Source organism: Phoxinus phoxinus (assembly GCF_949152265.1).
Source record: "Phoxinus phoxinus genome assembly, chromosome: 5".
NCBI classification, from domain to species: Eukaryota; Metazoa; Chordata; class Actinopteri; order Cypriniformes; family Leuciscidae; genus Phoxinus; species Phoxinus phoxinus.
Window position 1 is genome coordinate 29654827 of NC_136880.1, and position 19006 is coordinate 29673832.

The following is a 19006-nucleotide window of genomic DNA, read 5'->3' on the forward strand; positions in this document are numbered from 1 at the left end:
TTTCTGTCATAATTTATTCACCATCACGTTGTTCCAAATTTTGTATGCATTTTTTTTTTCATGCAGCACAAAAGAAGATATTCTTGAAACATTTTATTTATCCATACAGTGAAATGTAATGGTGTCCAAAGTTGTTTTGGTCCCCATTGACTTTCATTAAATGGACAAAATAGTTAAAACATTCTTCAAAGTAGCTTCTTTTGTGTTCTGCTGAAGAAAGTACATCTTGATAAAATAAAATAAAACAAGCAATGATAAAAAAGTAAACGTTATATCATAGTATATGGTTAGATCATGGATTTTGCCATGGTTCAGGAGTATTACAAATGTTGTTAATATCTTTTCTATAAATCTACAGTAAACTTGAAATGATCCCATTTTTGTTAATCTACAACATTTGCATCCACAATATTGGACAGAATTTAGGCAATCCTGAGGTGCACAGAGCAGTCACCGCATTGCTTTGTTGGTTCTCTTTCAATCGGTGTGGAACTCTGGGTAACTGCTGCCGTCTTCCTTCCCTGTATACTTCCTCCCAGGCGGGGCTTCGCTCAACACATGCTAGCACACACAGATCATTGGAAGTGACATGGCGAATTTGTGGCAATTTGTAGTAAATCTCCCTTTAATGATAGCGTTTCATTCTGCACCAAATGAGACTTGAGTGCATGTAAAATGGGGAAAGCTATTTAAGATGTAGCATTAGGCAGATGTCTGAGTGGATGCGGGTGAGTGTGTGTGTGAGATTGGAACCCGCCGCCGCACTCCTCTCTCTCTCCCTCCCCTGTGGCCGTATCGTCGTGCCCCTTCTCCTGACTCGTCCTCCGCTCTTCATGTATGGAAATGGAAATCCATCATGCCCTTTACCCGTCTGCCTGCTCTGAGGGCCACAGCAATCTACATATTCCCCCACCCTTTCCCAACCTCTCCACGTAATCAATTTGCCTCCAGCGGAGCGAGGGAGATCCGGGTGGCAAACGACACGAAAAGCAATCTTTATCTCCAGCTTACAACCCCCCAACTGTCGACTGGCATTTATTCAATTTTCACCAGCTCCCTCTCTCTCGCTCCCTCTCTCTTCTCAGTCTAGCTGAATTTGGCTGCAAGAAGGGAATGGGAAAGATCGGTTTGTCCGGATTGTGCCGTTTGTGGGATTTTGAAGTCAGGTGCACACAGTACATTTTAAACATTTTCAATACATTTTAAACTAAGAATTTGGAAAATTCATAAAATAATACGTACAGTATATAGGGAAATATTAATATGTATCCTAAGAAAGTGTATATTTTACTTTGGACCAATATTTATAGTTGAAAAATATATTTTAATTAGTCATCTTTTTTTTAATTAAGATATTTTAATAATTTCCTTTGTATTTAGTACAATGTCAAGATAAATGGTAAGGATTTGATTTCTAATATCACACTTACACAAATTTTCCTCACACAGGTCCTTTGCAAAGGGATCATCCTATTTTTGGATCCTTGGCATCCAAAAGTTTTAAACCCTCTACTTTAAAGAGTAGCATCTCAAATTAACAGTTTTTGTTTCATTTGAGTACACAAATCTTGCCTGAAGATCACTTGCACAACACTTACATGATGGTCCCATTTAAAATGCCAGTATTTTCACTGCAAAAATCCATCATGATTTATGCATTATTGTTTGCACACAAGCCTTAAATTAACTTGTGTGTGCTCCATATACAGTACATACCATTACATGATATCCCTCAGGTACTATAGTTCAGGTCCTGTGTGGCATCTCTAATGTAGTAAAGAGTGTTTTTCTGCCATTGTTCTTCCCTGCATGTCCCACTACCGGGAAAAAAGCGTTTTGAGATACTAGGGCGTTCAATGAGTGCAGAGGGGGCATTTAGAGCGCTACGGGGTATGAAGTGTATCTTAGTGTTGTTTTTTTGACATGAGGAGATGTGTGAGGTCACCGAGATTCACCGTGCCACGCTGGGCGGATTTATGATGCCGAGGAGTCTGTTTATTATCTTGCAAACAGCGCACTGCCAACGATGGGGCAATTTATCCCCTCTCAAGGCCTGGTTCCTGATTTGTGTTGTCTCTTTCTTCTCCTCTGTCTCATCTTTTCTCTCTGTCCCCTTCTCTTACTTTTCTCCCCTGGCTGTCAGATCAATCATGCTGACTGCAGAAAAGGCGGGCTTCAGGCTTATTACCTGAGTGTAGAGGCGGGGCAAAACACCAAATCCTGCCTTCACCTGTCATTTATTACATTTGAGCCTCTTTAGCCAGTCCACACACTGCAACTCCATCTGTCAAAGCAGGAACTGCAAATCTTTTTCAAATCTAAATGAACACAAACAGGATCCATGTTCTCTTTTGCTCTTTCTCCGTTTCTTTTGTCCAGTGACAAGTTCGTCCGCTGGATCAGACTTTCATTTTAGGGTGCAGGCTAAATCAGTTTCAGTGCAAACGTCTCTCTGGGTGTGAATGCATGATTTAAAACGAACATGACAAGGGTGATGTTACCCTGTCATTGTTTCTCAGGTCGTCATCACGCTGCTTCATAAACACCCAGCAGTGACCAATCTATGGGGCTCTTCACGAGATTCAGCTAGAATGACAGACAAGGAAACAGGCAGACAGTGAAAAAAAAATCAAGAGACAAAAAAGAAAGCAGAGAAAAGAGAGATGGCAGGACAGATATTAATGTTTCAGGGAGGAATCCGATTTGATATGTCTTTCCCTATTGTCGGTGGATGCTTTAGCTGCCCCGTTTAATAATTCCTGCCTTCCAATCAGTCATCCTCAATCCACAATGTCCACAAGGCAAAGATTCAATGTATAATCCACCCGCCAGACTCGAGAAGGAGTCGCACCCCCCACCCTTTTTTCTCTCTCTGCCATTCTCTTCCTCTTTAATACAATGTTTACAAGCCAGTGCATTGTCCTCAACATATTTCAAAGTCCTAAGTGCCCAAGGCGTTTCACTGACAAATCAAATAACCGCAAAATCATTTATTTCCTTCTGCCTTAGTCTAACTGCGAGAGGGTTGCGGTGCGGTGGGGGGGATCAGGTCTGGATGGAGGCATCCATGAGAATGATTACTTCAATAAAAAAATTATAACCCAAATCTGCTTAGCAGTCGTACTTTTGGACAGTAATTGTTTCAAATACAGCATGACCCAGGGCTGCCTGGATTGAGTGGCATAGAGGATGGGTTTGAAACTGCTCTCGATTTTTCCCCCCCGTTTTCCATCTCCAGATGATTAAAAGTGTGATTTGTGTGGCTTTGTTCTCTTTTGTCTCAGCTGTCCTTTTGAAGGCCCATTCGGGTCCTAAGTGAGGCCAACAGGGGAGCGCTCAACCTGACTGAGCTAAAGTGAGTGTTGATGGAGGAGACACATGTGGTCCGGTTCCTTAGGGGACAAAAGTTACATCTTTTCGAAATGACAGATTGCAGTTTCTGTTCAGTCAAAAGGTGATATAGCCAGTGCTGTGACACATGATCAAAATAGATCAGCCATCATCCCAACAAGTTGCTCTCGCACATCACATTACATTGAAATTAACATCAGAGCACGTCAACTGTGAACTTGTCCTCCTCAATGGCCATTTTGTGTCAAGTCAAGTCTCATCGATTAGATGCAGGGCCGAAAGCACTTAGACATTGAGACATTGACCTTGATATTCAGAAGAGTGGTCAAAAAGGTTTTTTTTATGGCTGATTCCAAAATTTTACATATGGTTTCCTCAATTTTGATCACATGGTGTTGGTTATAGCCATCTGAAGCATTTTATTGGTTATACCCATCTCTCACAGTGTCTTTTCCCCCTCAACAGCAAGAACCCATCACACAAGGACATCAATGCGGCTCCAGGCACACCGAAGGTAAGATGGCCACCACCGTGGAGCCATTTTAAATCATTATGCTCACTGATAGGCTCAGCCACAATTAATGGCAATTAGAGCTCTGTTTCCTAGATAAATATGTTAAAGGAGTCTTGTGTAACTACTGGATGAAATAGAGTGGCCGCAAACTTCTGGCTTTATTTCCTGCAGTAATTTACTTACAGCTTTCTATGTTTCCTGACTGCTTATTCAAAAGACCTGGACATGGAAAATGATACCAATGTTTTTTAAGTCTCATTGTCTTAAAAGGAGGAAGAGGCCAAGCGTATTTCCCTAATTAAATTTCCATCCACATCAATTGAATTATGTAGTGCAATCACCACAAGATTCACTAGAGAGTTTTAATGCGCTATAAACAGTTGTATTTCATTTCCAGCAAGGATGTCAAATGGATAGTTCACCCACTAATGAAAATTCTGTCATCAATTACTCACTCTCATTTTGCCCTCAAAGATTTGTTTCAATTGTTGCGGCTTTTTTTTGTTTGTCCTTACAATGAGTCAATGGGGTCCATTGTTCATTTGGACCAAAATAATTTAAACACTCTTCGAAATATCCACAAAAGCAAGAAAGTCATACAGGTAAGGGTGCATGAGTAAATGATGAAAGAATTGTCATTTTTGGGTGAACTATCCCTTTAAGCATGAATATGCCATAACTTTGAAGAAGTACAAATTACAGGATGATATGTAGTATCAATTAATCATTAATAAGTATTGCAACACGTCAGGCATTTCACATTCAGTTTACAGATTTTATGATGCCATGAACCTTTGCAAAGACCAGAAATATGACCAGCAGCCATATCACCCTGTAGCCCAAGACTGGTTGCCCACTGAAGCTAAGCGGGGCTGAGCCTGGTTAGTACCTGGATGGGAGACCTCCTGGGAACACCAGGTTGCTGCTGGTAGAGGTGTTAGTGAGGCCAACAGGGGGCGCTCACCCTGTGGTCTGTGTGGGTCCTAACACCCCAGTGTAGTGACGGGGACACTATACTGCCAAAAGAGCGCCGTCCTTCGGATGAGACGTTAAACCGAGGTCCTGACTCTCTGTGGTCATTAAAAATCCCAGGATGTCCTTCGAAAAAGAGTAGGGGTGTAACCCTGGCATCCTGGCCAAATTTGCCCAGTGGCCTCTGTCCATCATGGCCTCCTAATCATCCCATACACTAATTGGCTTCATCACTGTCTCCTCTCCACCAGTAAGCTGGTGTGTGGTGGGCGTTCTGGCGCAATATGGCTGCCGTCGCATCATCCAAGTGGATGCTGCACATTGGTGGTGGTTGAGGAGATTCCCTCCTTCTATGTAAAGCACTTTGAGGTCTCAGATAAAGCGCTATATAAATGTAACGAATTATTATTATTATTATAAATGCCAACCTCACATTCACTAAAGACATTCTGTAGACGGTTGGAGATATATATTTTTACTTTGTCCCCGAATAAATGCATATTTCTTGGTGAAGAAATGAACAGTTCAACAATAATGGTGATAATAAACGTACCATCTTCGTATGATCGTCCCTCGTTCCAGAGGGCAAACCCTTTGCTTCGGACCCACAGTTGGAGAGTATGGAAAAAGCATGGGAGCCAGAAGACATGGGAGCGGGTTAGAGAACAGGCCATGTGAGGCGTGACTGAGCATTCTATAGCACACACTTAGTATTCCGTAGGAGTGTGTGGAAAATGAAGAGGCTAGCTGGGATGGTGGAGGGGGTCCATGCTTTTCCTTTAAAAGACGGTAAGCAGGCAGATCAGGCCCAGCTCGCTAGTTCTAAAGGGGATTAACCCCGGGCCGAGTTGGCCCGTCTTCACACCTCTCTCAAGCCGCCATTGCCATAGCGACTCCATGCCAGTCTGTGCGGCTCCTAATCCAATGGGGCGAAGGCCAACGGTGGTAGGCGGCACAGTTACCATGCTAACATCTGCAGCACTGCTACTGCTGGTGCTACACGTCAGTGTGCAAATTATATAATGACTTTCTGGTATTTTACAGGAATTTGAGCTATTTAAAAGGAATTTAAACACCTTCTAAATGATTAGGTACAAATTTTATTGTAACTTGGTGCCACTAGCATAGTTAGCTAAACATTATAATTATAAAGTTTTTTTGTGCTATATTTATTCAACGTAAATCTTTTAGCAAAAGACAATTTGAATGGTACACCGTTCAAAAGTTTGGGTTAAGATTTTATTTTAGAAGAAGAAAAACAAAACTTTCTTTCCATCAAATAATCCTGAAAAAGATTCTATCAGATTCTATAAAAATATTAAGCAGTACAACTGTTTTCAACATGTTTCTTGAGCACCAAATCAGCATGATTTATGAAAGACCATGAAGACTGAAGTAATGATGCTAAAAATTCCGTATTTTTACTGTATTTTGATCAAATAAATGTAGCCTTTGTGAGCATATAAGACTTTCAAAAAAAATGTTTTTTAATCTTACCAAACCCAAACTTTTGAACAGTAGTGTATAACCTTTATTATTACATTACATTATGACCATTTTATTAATTATAACATTATTGCTTCGAGTCAGATTACCTGCACTGAACTAGCCGTTCGTGTGTTATTAATTTTCACTGGACAACGAAACAGTTAAACATCACATACGCTAGATACAGTAGACCCGTGTAAACACTTAGCAAACGCTCTCTCTTTGGCACACTCCGTATTCCCTGAGCTCCAAAGGTTTTGAGATCACAAATAAATTGTTTCCTGACCTTGCGATTCAAAAGCATAAGGAGCCATGCATAATGTCTAATTTACTGTCCCCATAGAGAAAGGCTGCCATTTTTCACATATTAATATTAGATTACAGTTGTCAGCCACTAAAGCAGCTACACCTCCTCTCACTCTGATTAATCAGAGCCGATTGTAAATACAAATATTTTATAGCCGCCTCATAAAAGCAGGACGGAGATCAAGACTCTCGGGAAAGTATAAGCAGTATTTCCCCTTCCCCCTTTCCTCGGTCATTTGAGAAATTAAGTCAATTAGGGTTTCAGAAGGACAAGCCTGTTACGTCTCAGCACACGGCGGTACGTTTATAGGTGATCAAAGTGTACTGTCATGCCGTCTGGTGTCCTGCTTTTTCCCTATTCCTCTGTCGAAGCATCCATTACTCTAAACACTGATGTCCTGTCAACACACACAGTCTGAAGCCCAAATGGCAGTTAATGGTTATCTGTCAACATTTGTTCACATCAATCACATTGTTTCAACACACCAGTTTTGGAGTTCTTGCGTGTATTTTTTTTTTTTTTTTTTTACCAGCTACAGCACCATCAGTTCTGTGGATGACACGTTTGTCTAGCGGCTGGCTGCTCACCTCTTTCTCTTGGTTTTTGTGTTTCTCTCCGTCTTGCTAGTCTCTCCTGTTGTCAGTGCACATCAAACGTGAGGGCGAGTCTCCAGTTGTGTCCCCGCTCTCCTCTGATGAAGCTCACCATTCTGACAGATACCAGGTGAGACTGCAAACCTCAGAAAGAGAGAGAGTCTGTCACATGTGCAGACTGACAGACTGTGCAGTTCTGACACTCCACACACAGACCGCTGAAACCCTGTCTCGCTGTGTGGGAGTTTTAAATTGAATGAAATCTAGGCACCATGTCGCTAAAAGTTGGTGCTTTACACGAGATGTTACACTGTGAACCTTGATTTCTGTCAACAGGAAGTGAAGACATAAATAACCATTTCAAAAGTGTAGCATGGTACAGTCCATTTTTACTGAATGTCTTGTTATTACATCAAAATTGCTATTGGTTCAAAACTAATGGTTTCGAAGGACATCCCATATTAATTTATTTTGGCTTTACAGTTCAGTTGAACAATAACTGTATTAAACATAATAATTTTGGCACAAATGACGGTAACCATAAGGGAAACAACACACATTTATGAATTCAAGTAAATTTCTCTTTGAAAATTAAAAGATGTTAAAACATGTCAAATGACAGCAAAAAAAAGTATAGTCTATAGAATAATGTGTATATGTGAATCCAGTTTTTCTCCTCCACAATATCCTCCATCTTATCCCAGACTGGATCTGACTGCTGGACGTATTAATACAGGCTGAGATCTTTTCTGCTAATCTCCAGCCTCAGGTTTACTCAGGTTGTAATGTGTGTTCTGCTCTGATATGTAATCATCCATAGTTTAACCCTGGGCTAATCTACGCTGCCCCGAGCCCCGGATATCATCTCTGTGCTCCAGTGTCCTTGACATGTTTGTTTTCTTCCTGCTTTCCCCCTGGAGCTGTGGCTCTGTGGGACGTTTTGCTCTGCGTCTCTATCTGTCCCTCAACCCTAGAAGTGAGAGAATTTCTCAATTAAAACAAAATCCGGACAGATCTTTGCACATTAGCTATAAGAAGGCCCTCCTGCATGGTCCTGATAAGCCTTTGAATTTGCCTCTAACATTACAAAACTAAGTAATTACTGATATCCATATTGTGAAAATATGATTGTCAAGAGGCTTAAAAAACATAATGACACTTTAAAGGAAGGAGTTTTGTAGAACTTCTCATTAATGAAACTGCTCAAATTACCTCATGCTAATGATGCAAATTCATGATCTTCTTTTGTAACCTAATTTGTCTGGTGTGGACACATAGGACCATTAACATAGAATATCATCATAAAATAGACTGACTTTCAACAGCAATGGCTGAATGGCCTTCTGCCTATATGCATTATTCTGAACATGAGCTGAATGTTAGGGCAGTTTGAACCTGTTCCCAACATACCCACGTCTGGCCTGCTGTGGTCAGCAGAATGCTAATTCTGTAATGGGGCTTACCGATGATGACTGGTTGATGTTAATGAGGTCCTAAATGGACCTGTGCTTATATTAAAGTTATTCTAAAAAAAAAAGGAAAATGCATTTAAATATCAAATAATCAATGAGTGTTTTTTTGAAGTGTTCAAATGTTAGCACTAACTTTAAAGAATATTGTAAAATATTCTCATAACTTAAAAAGAATATATATTAGGCAATCCTTGAATTGGTTTGTCAGATGCTATGCAATCTTTTCAGAATTTCTCTTCAATGTATTTGTCTAACACAAAATACCATAAGGAATAGCCTGAATCACAGGTACACAAGTCATATCTTAAAAAATCACAATTAGAAATACAATGCTCAAAAGAGAAAATGTTATTTCAATAATTAATCTCACATTCATGTAATTTCTAAAGAAAATACCTTTTTTTTTTATTAAAGTGTTTGCGGGTTAGATTTCAAGCCAGGAGAGTTTGCTGAGAGCTAAATGAACAGCACAGATCATAATGTGTCATGTAAATACTGCTGCGCCCCAGTGGCGAAAGACGGAACTGCACCAGTCGCAACTTTTGACTCTGACGTAATGGTCACATGACCGGTAGCAGTATGGCGGCGATGGCGCGCTGAAACGAACTGCAATAGTGAGCCTAACATTTTCAATCCTTATTCATCCTTCGTAAATTCATTATTAAGTCTCTTATCGGCGTTTTGAAGAAGAGTTATCCGGGCTTCATGCTTTAGTAAGCCAAATGAGTTTAGGGGGTTGTGGCGTTTGCCATGGAAGAGGAGTTGCAGAGCAATGGCAAGAGAGAAGTAGGTTTTGTTTACATTAAGACATCAGAGATGTGCTTCAGAATCCAGCGCAATCTAGTTATACGCGGATCATTAAAGACATCATAAATAACTGATAAATACACTTAAATGAATGACAGATTTTTCCCTGTTTTCTTTTTTCACCTGCAGACATTTTTACGAGTGCGAGCTAACAGGCAAACACGATTGAATGGTATGTATATTTTCACCCTGCAACAAGATAATTTTGTCTGTTTTATGTGTACTAGTATGACTTTATCTGTTGACATGCTTTAAAAAACGTAGTTATCATCCATTTAATGTTTTAATACTTTATATCATTACAAATTTTGGTTAATATATGGGAAACTTTCCTTTACTCGGCAGTCTCTTCTTTGATTTATTATCATTTCTATATTATTATTATTAATTATTACTGTTGTATAATTATTATTATTTTGGCATCAATGAAAAGTTGCAATATTAAGTCAACAACATTAAACTGTAATATTTAAATTGAGTTGAATTAACAGTGCAGCATTTACTTCTAGAGTCTGATTACATGCAGTAGCCTAATATTTAATGAAAATAATAGTCTTATTTGTTTAATTTAATATTTGAAGATCAGTCTTGTCATAATTTAAAACAAGAAGTATGATTAATCAATGTGTGTATGTGTACAACAAAACGATAACTGTCAAAATCAGCTCATTATAAATACCTGACAACACAAGGAAATATCAAAGAGCAAAATTGGAGTATTAGTATTTTGGTAAGACCGTTTATTACCTTTTTCTGATAAAAATAATACGGTTTTGAGGCATTTACATGACATTCTGCTCGGTGCGCATTACCTGATAACACTACATGCTCTGAAGACTCATCTTACTGTTATAAACTGATCACAGTGAGTCTAGTAATTTTGTATGGTTACCTGAACCCCCAAAAGCATAGTCATTAGTCGGTGTGTGTGATGGATCTGCTGCACCCGTGAGGAGGGTTGGTGTGAGCTGGGAGCTCTCTGACCTGAGGCCAGTTGTTATTCTGGGTGTCAGTAACCGTCTGGCACGAATGAGGAGCTCCTCACCTCTCAGGGTACATTACCCAAATGCTCATCAGCACTGGTGTCTGTTATGTGGCCTTGCCAGAAGCTGACATCCATGTCAACCTCAGCATCCATGCCAAATAGCGGACGATTGAGTGATTCCTACAAGCCTAAGCTGTTCTACACTAAATTACGTGAATGTTTGTTTTTCACTTCTGATATGTCAGCCAATTTAAAAAGCACTTGTTTAGTGATGGTCATATTCCTTATACTCACTCAAGCCAAGCTTTGAAGATTTAAACCGACACCTACTTTGTGTTGGTTAAGTAATATTCGTATCCCCCCACACTTCGGATTTAAGAGGTTAACGATTAATTGATCGTTCATTTAAACAATGATGGATTATAGGAATTAACGTAAATTGACATAACTAGTTAGTGTAGTTTGTAGTCAGTTGTGGCCACCTGTTTTTGCTCTTCCCTTGACTGTAGCGCCTGCCCAAGCAGAGAATCTCCTTAACTCTTGGTTTTTTCATGTGTCAACAGTCGATGACCTCTGCTGGTGCAGGCGCTACGCCAAGGAAAGTTTCAAAAGCCCCCCAATCCCAGTGCCCAGAGGAGTGCCCCTAGCCCCTTGCTGCCTGCGGCATGGTAAGACCCCCTCCCCCCTTTATCGCAGCCGCAGGCACCGTAAGGGTAAATGGGGCTGCCTTTGTTTAAACCCGATCCCGTATTAATGTATATCACCTCTCATCTGAGACACTGTGATTTCAGAGTGAGGGGCCGGCTGGAAAAACTCCTGCCGTGCCTAATTAATCTGCCTTTTTCCTCGCTATTTAATGACGCCCGTCTCCCCCACATTACCGTCAACGTGGCCGGTGCTTCTCTCTCTTCTCCCTCTCCTGGAGGTAATGGCAGAAGCCTCTCCTCCTCCAGTCCCCCTCGGCCCCATTCGCAATCACAGCCACCTAAAAATTAATGTCCCCACACGCCATTTGCAGTTAAGAAAAAGCGACAGAGACTTACGGCGCAATAGGCGCTGTTCTGCTGTGTTAAATTTCTAATTATGTGCTCGGGAAGGGGAGGGGGTAGAGCGAGACACCCCGAGAGATCTGAGCCCTGGCCGTTTCGTGCTCATCACCGATGTAACCAGGAGGAATTGGTGTCTGGGTGCAAAGGTCTAATGGACAGAGTTCACCTCTGAGCCCTGTCACGTCACTGTCGTGTTTTGTGACCCATCTTTCTTCCCTCAGTAAAATCTGTGGCTAGAGATGCCTACTAGCCTTGAGCTAAGTCTGTAAAGGATCCTGATCTGTGTGGGCTTAATGCTGCTTGCTCTTTTTGAATGCTCTTTTTTTTCTCTCGTCTTGACTCTGTGTGTATTCTTGGTCAGCCACATTAACTGTTGTTGTTCCCAGGTTTTATTGTAAAAAAAAAACAAAGAAAAAATGTAGTCAAATAAAATACCTATATATAGTAATTTCCATTATTTATATATATATAAAATCTTTAATTAAAATATTTAATTAAATATATATATATATATATATATATATATATATATATATATATATATATTTATATATTTATTTAAAGATTTTATATAAATATATATTTATCAGTCGAAAACCCAAATTTTTTTATTGAAGTGAAACATTTCTTTTTGGATTTTTATAGTATTCGTGTTTATTTTATCATCACCTTTTCCACAGCTCAGTGCCAATATGGGTTATTTTTGTGGTATTTATAATGGTCACTTTGCTCCATTGATTTATTACATGGTGTCTCTCTCTTCTCTTGTGCTGCAGCCCGGATTGGAAAGATGAAGCGCCGGAAGCCCGAGGATGGACAGGTATGTCCACTGTGCAGCGCCCCGCTGGCAGGGACAGAGGAGGAAATGAGTAGGCATGTGGAACAATGTCTGTTCAAGGTAGCTTCATAAACCCAGTGATCTGGGCCTCCAACCTCCTCTAGAAGCTTTGGCCTTTCTGCCCTCACCTTTCCCTGGACATCAGCATCTGACAAAACGCATACACATGATTAGTTTTCTTTTCTAGATTACTATCATGTTGTACTACTACATGGATGTCCAGGGAAGAGTTGAAGGATTAGCTTTTTCCTGAAGTGTTCCTCCTCCTCCTCCTCCTCCTCTTTCTCTTCCGCCACTTTAGCTGATTTAGCTGGCAGTTTCGGCGTCCTGAACCTACTTTAGAGATATTCTACATTATTGTCCTTAGGCTTTGAGTTTATAAAGCGTCTCAATGGAAACGGTTGTTCTCACAGTCTGACTGGCTTCCCTTTTTAGCCGTTTTAGTGGTTCAGGATGCAGCACTCGCCCTTTATATGATATAGCAGGTTCCTCTTAACCCATCTAATCCAGTAGTTCTTATGATACTAATGTACTCTTGGTGGTTGGATTCGGGTGTTCTGTTGCATGTGGTTTGATAGCTCCTAAAATTAGACATCATTAGAAGTTAGTGGATTTGAAAGCGCTACTTTGATTTCCTCTGATGTAGTCACACTTTGTGGTTTTGTCTTTTTATATTGAGTGGACCGGTTGAAGTGTGTTGGTACATTTTTGATAAGTGGTTTTGTTCTCTCAGAGGGAAGGTGCAACAGAAGAGGATTCCGCGGATGTTGAAGGAGAGAATGGAACACGGTTTGAGGAGTACGAGTGGTGCGGACAGAAGAGGGTCCGAGCTACTACATTATTGGAAGGTGGTTTCAGAGGTAAGCGTTTTTTGGCTTTGTAATGTTTTTGAAAATAGTATCTTATTCTATAGTAGAAACGGTAATATTGTGAAATTTAAATTTAAATCATTGTAATATGCTGATTTGGTGCTTAAGAAACTTTTTTTGAACAATCATTGGTGCTACAAATGTTGAAAGTTTTGTAGCACAGGCCACACAATTACAGCACTAGTATAAAATACCTGTTACCATTTATGAAAACAACCATAAATATAATATATATATATATATATATATATATACACGCATACATACACACACAAGGTTGTCAAATAGCTGTCAAAGGTCACTACAACCTTTAAACTGTTTAATGAGGGTACATTCATTTCATTCTCGATGTACCCCAAGATCAACCTGTTCAAGTGTGTTCATTTATAGGCTAGGCAGCTGTAGTCCAGACAAGGTGAGTTCTGGCAGGCCCTTCTCGGCCTTTACGGAGTCAAAGGAAAACACATTTAGCTGTGCAATTGACCCGACTCACCCAGTACAGAGATGTGTGTGAGAAAAATGGGCCGCTGACCCCTGGGCTTCCCCCGCTGCAGGAATGCAATTATAGCTCCCAACCTAACTTTGCTCACCTGGGACGTTCTCTATCACATACACACTCGCTCCCTAAGACCCTTTTAGATGTGCTGCCACACTCATTGAAAGACTTTCCAGGGAATTCTAGTTGGTTCATAAATAATTTACCTCCTCAGATTATTTTTACACTTGGGAGGAAGTGTCAGTCATTCCTCCATACTTCAGATTTTTATCTTAGAACTTTCTCAATGTTGGATCAGTTATTTTGAAAGGGGTTTATTTCTTCGGTTAAGTTTGTGGAGTTGGCACTATAGAGGAAGTGCTAAGTGAATGCCTATCAAAAACGTCTCTGTTTCCCCCCTCACTGTCCTTTTCATATTTAGAAAAGGAGTTGGTTTCCTCCCTCAGTGGTCTTTTGTAAACTTCTGCACTCTTAAATGGAAAGGCTGTTCGATCCCAAGCAAAGAACAGATTGCAAAGCTGTGTGGATTAAGAAAAGAAACAGAGTTGCTCCTCTAACGCCCGGCTAGACAGACGGTGGCCCAGATCAATTCTGCATGTGTCTGTACAGAAGCTCTCCAGCCCTTTATCTTCAGCACAGGCACCAGTGTAATGGCGATAGAGGGGGGACCTGGTGAGAAGTGACTCGGTGGCCCAGGGGCCACTTGAAAGCTCCCCCCAGGATACTCAGAAGGTGGATTTTGCCTTGAAAGCTCAGCTGAAGTCCTCAAGCATTCAATCGGCCTGCATTGCAGAATCCCTCCAGCCCAGGGGGAGCTAGACTGAGGGGGGTGGGGTGCTTGAAAGGGGTCTTCAATGGGATAAGAGGGCTATCGTCTCTGAAGCACCAGCCCCTCTCCCTCTTTGAGGACCCAAGAAAAAAGCAGAGAGGAAATGCTTTAAACCGAACAAAAAGAGCATGATAAGGGAAAAGAGAGACCAGGAGGAAGAGAGAAATCGAAGAGGATCAGTTTGTGGTGGAGGCCCGTAAGGCCTCCTGTGTCCGTGGCTTAGCAGGGCTGTTGTGCTGATGAAGAGATAGCGATGGCAGTCACAGGCAGAGATGGAAGAGATTTGGTGCAGTCAGGAAAGAAGAACAGAGGCCCGTCGCTCGTCTTTGTAAAGAACCTTGAGAGATGGCTACTTTGAGCCCCCTCCCTGGCAGGCATACATGGTAAATGCCATCCTGATTGGATGAACTCTGACCTGCGACACATACTGCGAAAGGCTGATAGATGTCATGGCAACGTGGTGGAGGAGAGGCCATGTTTCATGTCCTGTTTCCGTGGGATCTCTGCGTCCCCTTTCTTAGCCACGACATGAGACACCTGTCTCGAGTGACATATGTAGATTAGCACTTAACAATCATGGCATATGTAAATCAGCTTGTAAAATGTGACCCAACAAGGAAAAACGTGTTTTATGCATGTGACGACTTAACATTTAAAGGGATACACAGGGTCTTTAAATGTGACACATTGCAAATGGACATTATCTTGCGAAGTATTGCAGAGGAAGAGTTTTCTTATTCATCCAGTGTATGTCGTGAAGAAGAGTAAGCTTACGTTATAGGCACTGCTGGGCAAAGAGGCAGTGCGATGGTGTGCATAATTTGACTGAGAGGCAGTTAGAGTGGCACTGACCTTTTCGGCACAGATTAGATTGCCTGCCAAGACCGCTTAACTGTAGCCCCAGCTTTCACAGTCAGACACACTTACAACACTGCTTGGGTAGTTATACACCATTCAGGTTGCTGTTTTAAAGTTGTATTTGGCTGAGAAGGTGTTCCCTGCTTTTTTCAGTCTGGCTGGGTTTCGTCAGTGTCCGCACCAAAGTGGACATTCTTCCTGTCCGTGCTGAATCAATGCTACATGACATCCTTCCTGCCCTGTTTCTAGCGAAGCATTAGTCAGGATCCTTTGGCTGATCAATTGATTAAATTAACAGTGATTTTTTTTTTTTTTTTGACTGCTTATGGCCATATCTTCCTCTGTTGTGACCACTAATGTTTATTAGTTTTTTTCCTCTATCCTGTTTGGCTTTCTTTGCAGCTTGTCAACAATGTACTAATGAAATGTTCACCATCATTTACAGATTATGATCTTTTATTTTTGTCTGACTGTGCTTTTTACCCAACTTCAGAGGGGTGGGGGTGTTGTCTTTAGAACACTGAAACTATTTCCAGGCTAGAATGAGGCGTGTCGATCACAGGATACACAGTTCACGTTTTAATGTGGTCGCGCATATTCTCTTTCACTTCAGTGACACAATTTATTAAAGTTTACCCTAACCTAAATTCTATAAAACATGCACCAGGCTACTGGTTAGTAAGAATTTTTAATTAATACTTTTGATTAATTGTATGCATCTTTACTGAATAAAAGTGACAGTAAAGACTATAATATTATATATATAATAAAAAATATTATTTCAAATAAATGCTGTTATTTAGATCTTTCTATTTATCGAAGAATCCTAAAAAAATTATCATGGTTTCCGAAAAACTTTTTCAGCATTGATAAGAAATCTTTCTTTGGCACCAAATCAGTATGTTAGAATGATTTCTGAAGGATCGTGTGACTGAAGACTGGAGGTTGAAAGTTTAGCTTTGCTGAATGCTAAAACGGTTATTTTACATTGTAACAATGTTTCACAATATTACTGTTTTCACTGTATTCTTTAATCAAATAAATGCAGCCTTAGTGAGCATAAGGGGCTTTATCATAAACATTCAAAAGTCCTACTGACCCAAATCTTTTTAATGGTAGTATTATGTTTAGTAGTACATTTACAATGTTTCTCAATTCAATTAATTAATTCTAGTGTGTTATCAATGGACAGACAGTCTCACAAGTGCAAGTTAAATGAAGACACCCATGTTTAGTTTAAGTTATTTTTGACAGTAATGTACATGTACAGTAATTTTCAACTGTCCCTGGTAACGTACAATCAGAACCCTGATTCTATGTGCGACCAGCTTGGATTTATGTAGCTCAGCTAGTGTTCGCATATGCCTCTGCAGTCACAGGGACCAAATAAAACTTAAAAGGTCCCTTTTATTTGATCACTAAAAACCATCGGCACATTGTAAAAAGGGGCAAGCATTTGTGATGCATTTTATCCCTACTCTGCCTCTTTTGGATCCCTTTACGGAGAGGAGGAGAGACAGATCACGGCCACCACATCCTCTTTCAGTCCTCCTCTTCTTCGTCAGTGTCTTACACTCTCCCTGAAGGTTGTAGTTATCCACTCCACACAGTAGTCATCATGTGCTGTCGCACTTTGCGGAATGAGAGGAAGCACCGTTCACCACTTCCATTTCCTACCTTAGCTCCTCATCCGTGACATACCCTGTTCTCCAGCGGTGCCTTGACATCCTTCCATCAGCCGCTGAGGGGCCTGGCCCGCTCCAGCCTTTCTCGGCTCAATCAGACGCTGGGTCTCTGCGGGCTGCTCCCACCCTTCAGGCTGCTGCCGATCCAAACTGTCCCTAACCAGAACTGAAGGACCCAGTCAGCCAGCAGCAGGAGTTTGTCTGTGCGCTCATCACTGGATTTATAGAAGTGCCACTCAGACTGCACGCCCCAGTGCTCAGGACCCACACCCTGACAGGCACCTGACACAACTCCCATTCAGGCTGTCTCTAATGCCTCCATCTGGGCCCATAGCACCAGGTTCCTGGGTTGTCTGCTGTAATCTGGTCCTGCTAATAGCTAGAACAGGCCTTCTTAATTGGTGTTTTTCTGACTTGACAAAACTGTTCTGGATTGGGTCAGTTAAAGATGGAGATGCTATTGACAGGAGATGTATTGTAACATAATGAATATGACAGAATTTAAACCTAAATTCAATTTACTGAATACTATTATTCCTCTGCTCCCTCTTTTAGGAACAGGCTTTGCCATGTGTAGCACGAAGGAGAGCCATGACAGCGATGCAGACCTGGATGTAGATGGAGATGACACACTGGAGTACGGCAAAGCCCAGTATCCTTGTTCATTCACCAGGAGACGTCTTGATCTTCAGTGGCGGTGTAGTGTGCACAGAAACAGTAACTGAAATCAGATGCAGTTGTTCCTTAATTCAAGGTTTCAGGTACACTGAGGCAGATATTATTCCTTGCTCTGGAGAAGACCAGGGAGAGGCCAAAGAACGTGAGGCACTGCGTGGAGCCGTTTTGAAGTAAGCTGGCCTTCACTGAGATGATTTCATCACAGACTTTAAAATGACAAATAATAACTATATGCTTGGCCCTTACAATAAATTTCTGTTTCTCTTCTGTAGTGGTGGCGTGCCGTCCAATAGAATAACACCCGAGTTCTCCAAATGGGCCAGTGATGGTGAGTTGGCCTTTTTTTATGGTGTACTTTAATTTTTCTCCACAGATTTACATTTTAAATCAGTTAAATGTAAATTGTAATGATTTTAGAAAAGTACTGTTTTTACTGTAAGTTTTTATCAAATAAATGGTGAGCATAAGAAACTGCTTTCAAAAACTTTAAAAAAACGGTAAGAATATGCATTTTTCTAGCGCTCTAATGTAGTTAATCCACTGGAAATTGCTGTGTAAGTTCAGTCTCTATAAATTATAAATTATTTTTAACTAAAAAAGATGTATAGGAGCCTTTTTTTGTCTATATATTCGAGTTGGATATAGAATGAAATTTTACTTTTGTTGGCCATCAGTCATTATATATGCCCTGTTTGTCTCTATTTTTTGCAGAAATGCCATCGACCAGTAATGGTGAGAGCAGCAAACAGGAGCCCAGTTCTTCATCTTCGTCCTCCACACCAAGGACCTGTAAAAACAGTGAGATCGAGAAGTGAGTACAAACACACACCTGTCCGCAGTGGCAGTGTGTTTGCTGGTGTATTGGGGTGAGATTAGTTTGTGTAGGGACTGCAAGATCATAAATGATGCATTTAGTGTGCTCATCTCTCTGGAGCATGCTTGATCACAGGGAGTGGTCCAGAGTATTGATCCCAGGCAGCTGAGCCTTGTCTGGCCCTGACTCGCCGCACAGCCCGCGAATGCTAATATCCCCTTAGCCATTTCCATACTACAGATTTACGCTGCAGGAATTGTGCAATGTTTATCTCTTATTGCTGCAAGAAGTGAAAATTATTTTTTTACCTTGATGGAGGGATTTTTTCCCCCCCTAAACGTATTAAATGTCTTAAATTCAAATGGCATATTCTTAAATTAAGTGAACAATCAAACAACAGA

At 40.9% G+C, this 19006-nt stretch overlaps 1 protein-coding gene across 10 annotated transcripts in view; it reads left to right on the plus strand.

The window, feature by feature from the left end:
• The window catches only part of rnf220a (ring finger protein 220a), a 221413-nt gene that overhangs the window by 188258 nt on the left and 14149 nt on the right, over positions 1–19006 (plus strand). For 4 of the 10 annotated variants that reach the window (XM_079613459.1, XM_079613460.1, XM_079613451.1 and 1 more), the window contains 10 exons: positions 3817–3865; positions 7260–7355; positions 9634–9676; positions 11053–11157; positions 12315–12436; positions 13110–13236; positions 17669–17765; positions 17875–17961; positions 18064–18119; positions 18503–18602. In XM_079613459.1, coding sequence (XP_079469585.1) covers positions 3817–3865; positions 7260–7355; positions 9634–9676; positions 11053–11157; positions 12315–12436; positions 13110–13236; positions 17669–17765; positions 17875–17961; positions 18064–18119; positions 18503–18602 — 882 coding nt within the window. Of the gene's footprint in view, positions 1–3816; positions 3866–7259; positions 7356–9213; positions 9484–9633; positions 9677–11052; positions 11158–12314; positions 12437–13109; positions 13237–17668; positions 17766–17874; positions 17962–18063; positions 18120–18502; positions 18603–19006 lie in introns of those variants that run through there. The other 6 variants (XM_079613456.1, XM_079613458.1, XM_079613454.1 and 3 more) reach the window with 4 other exon arrangements.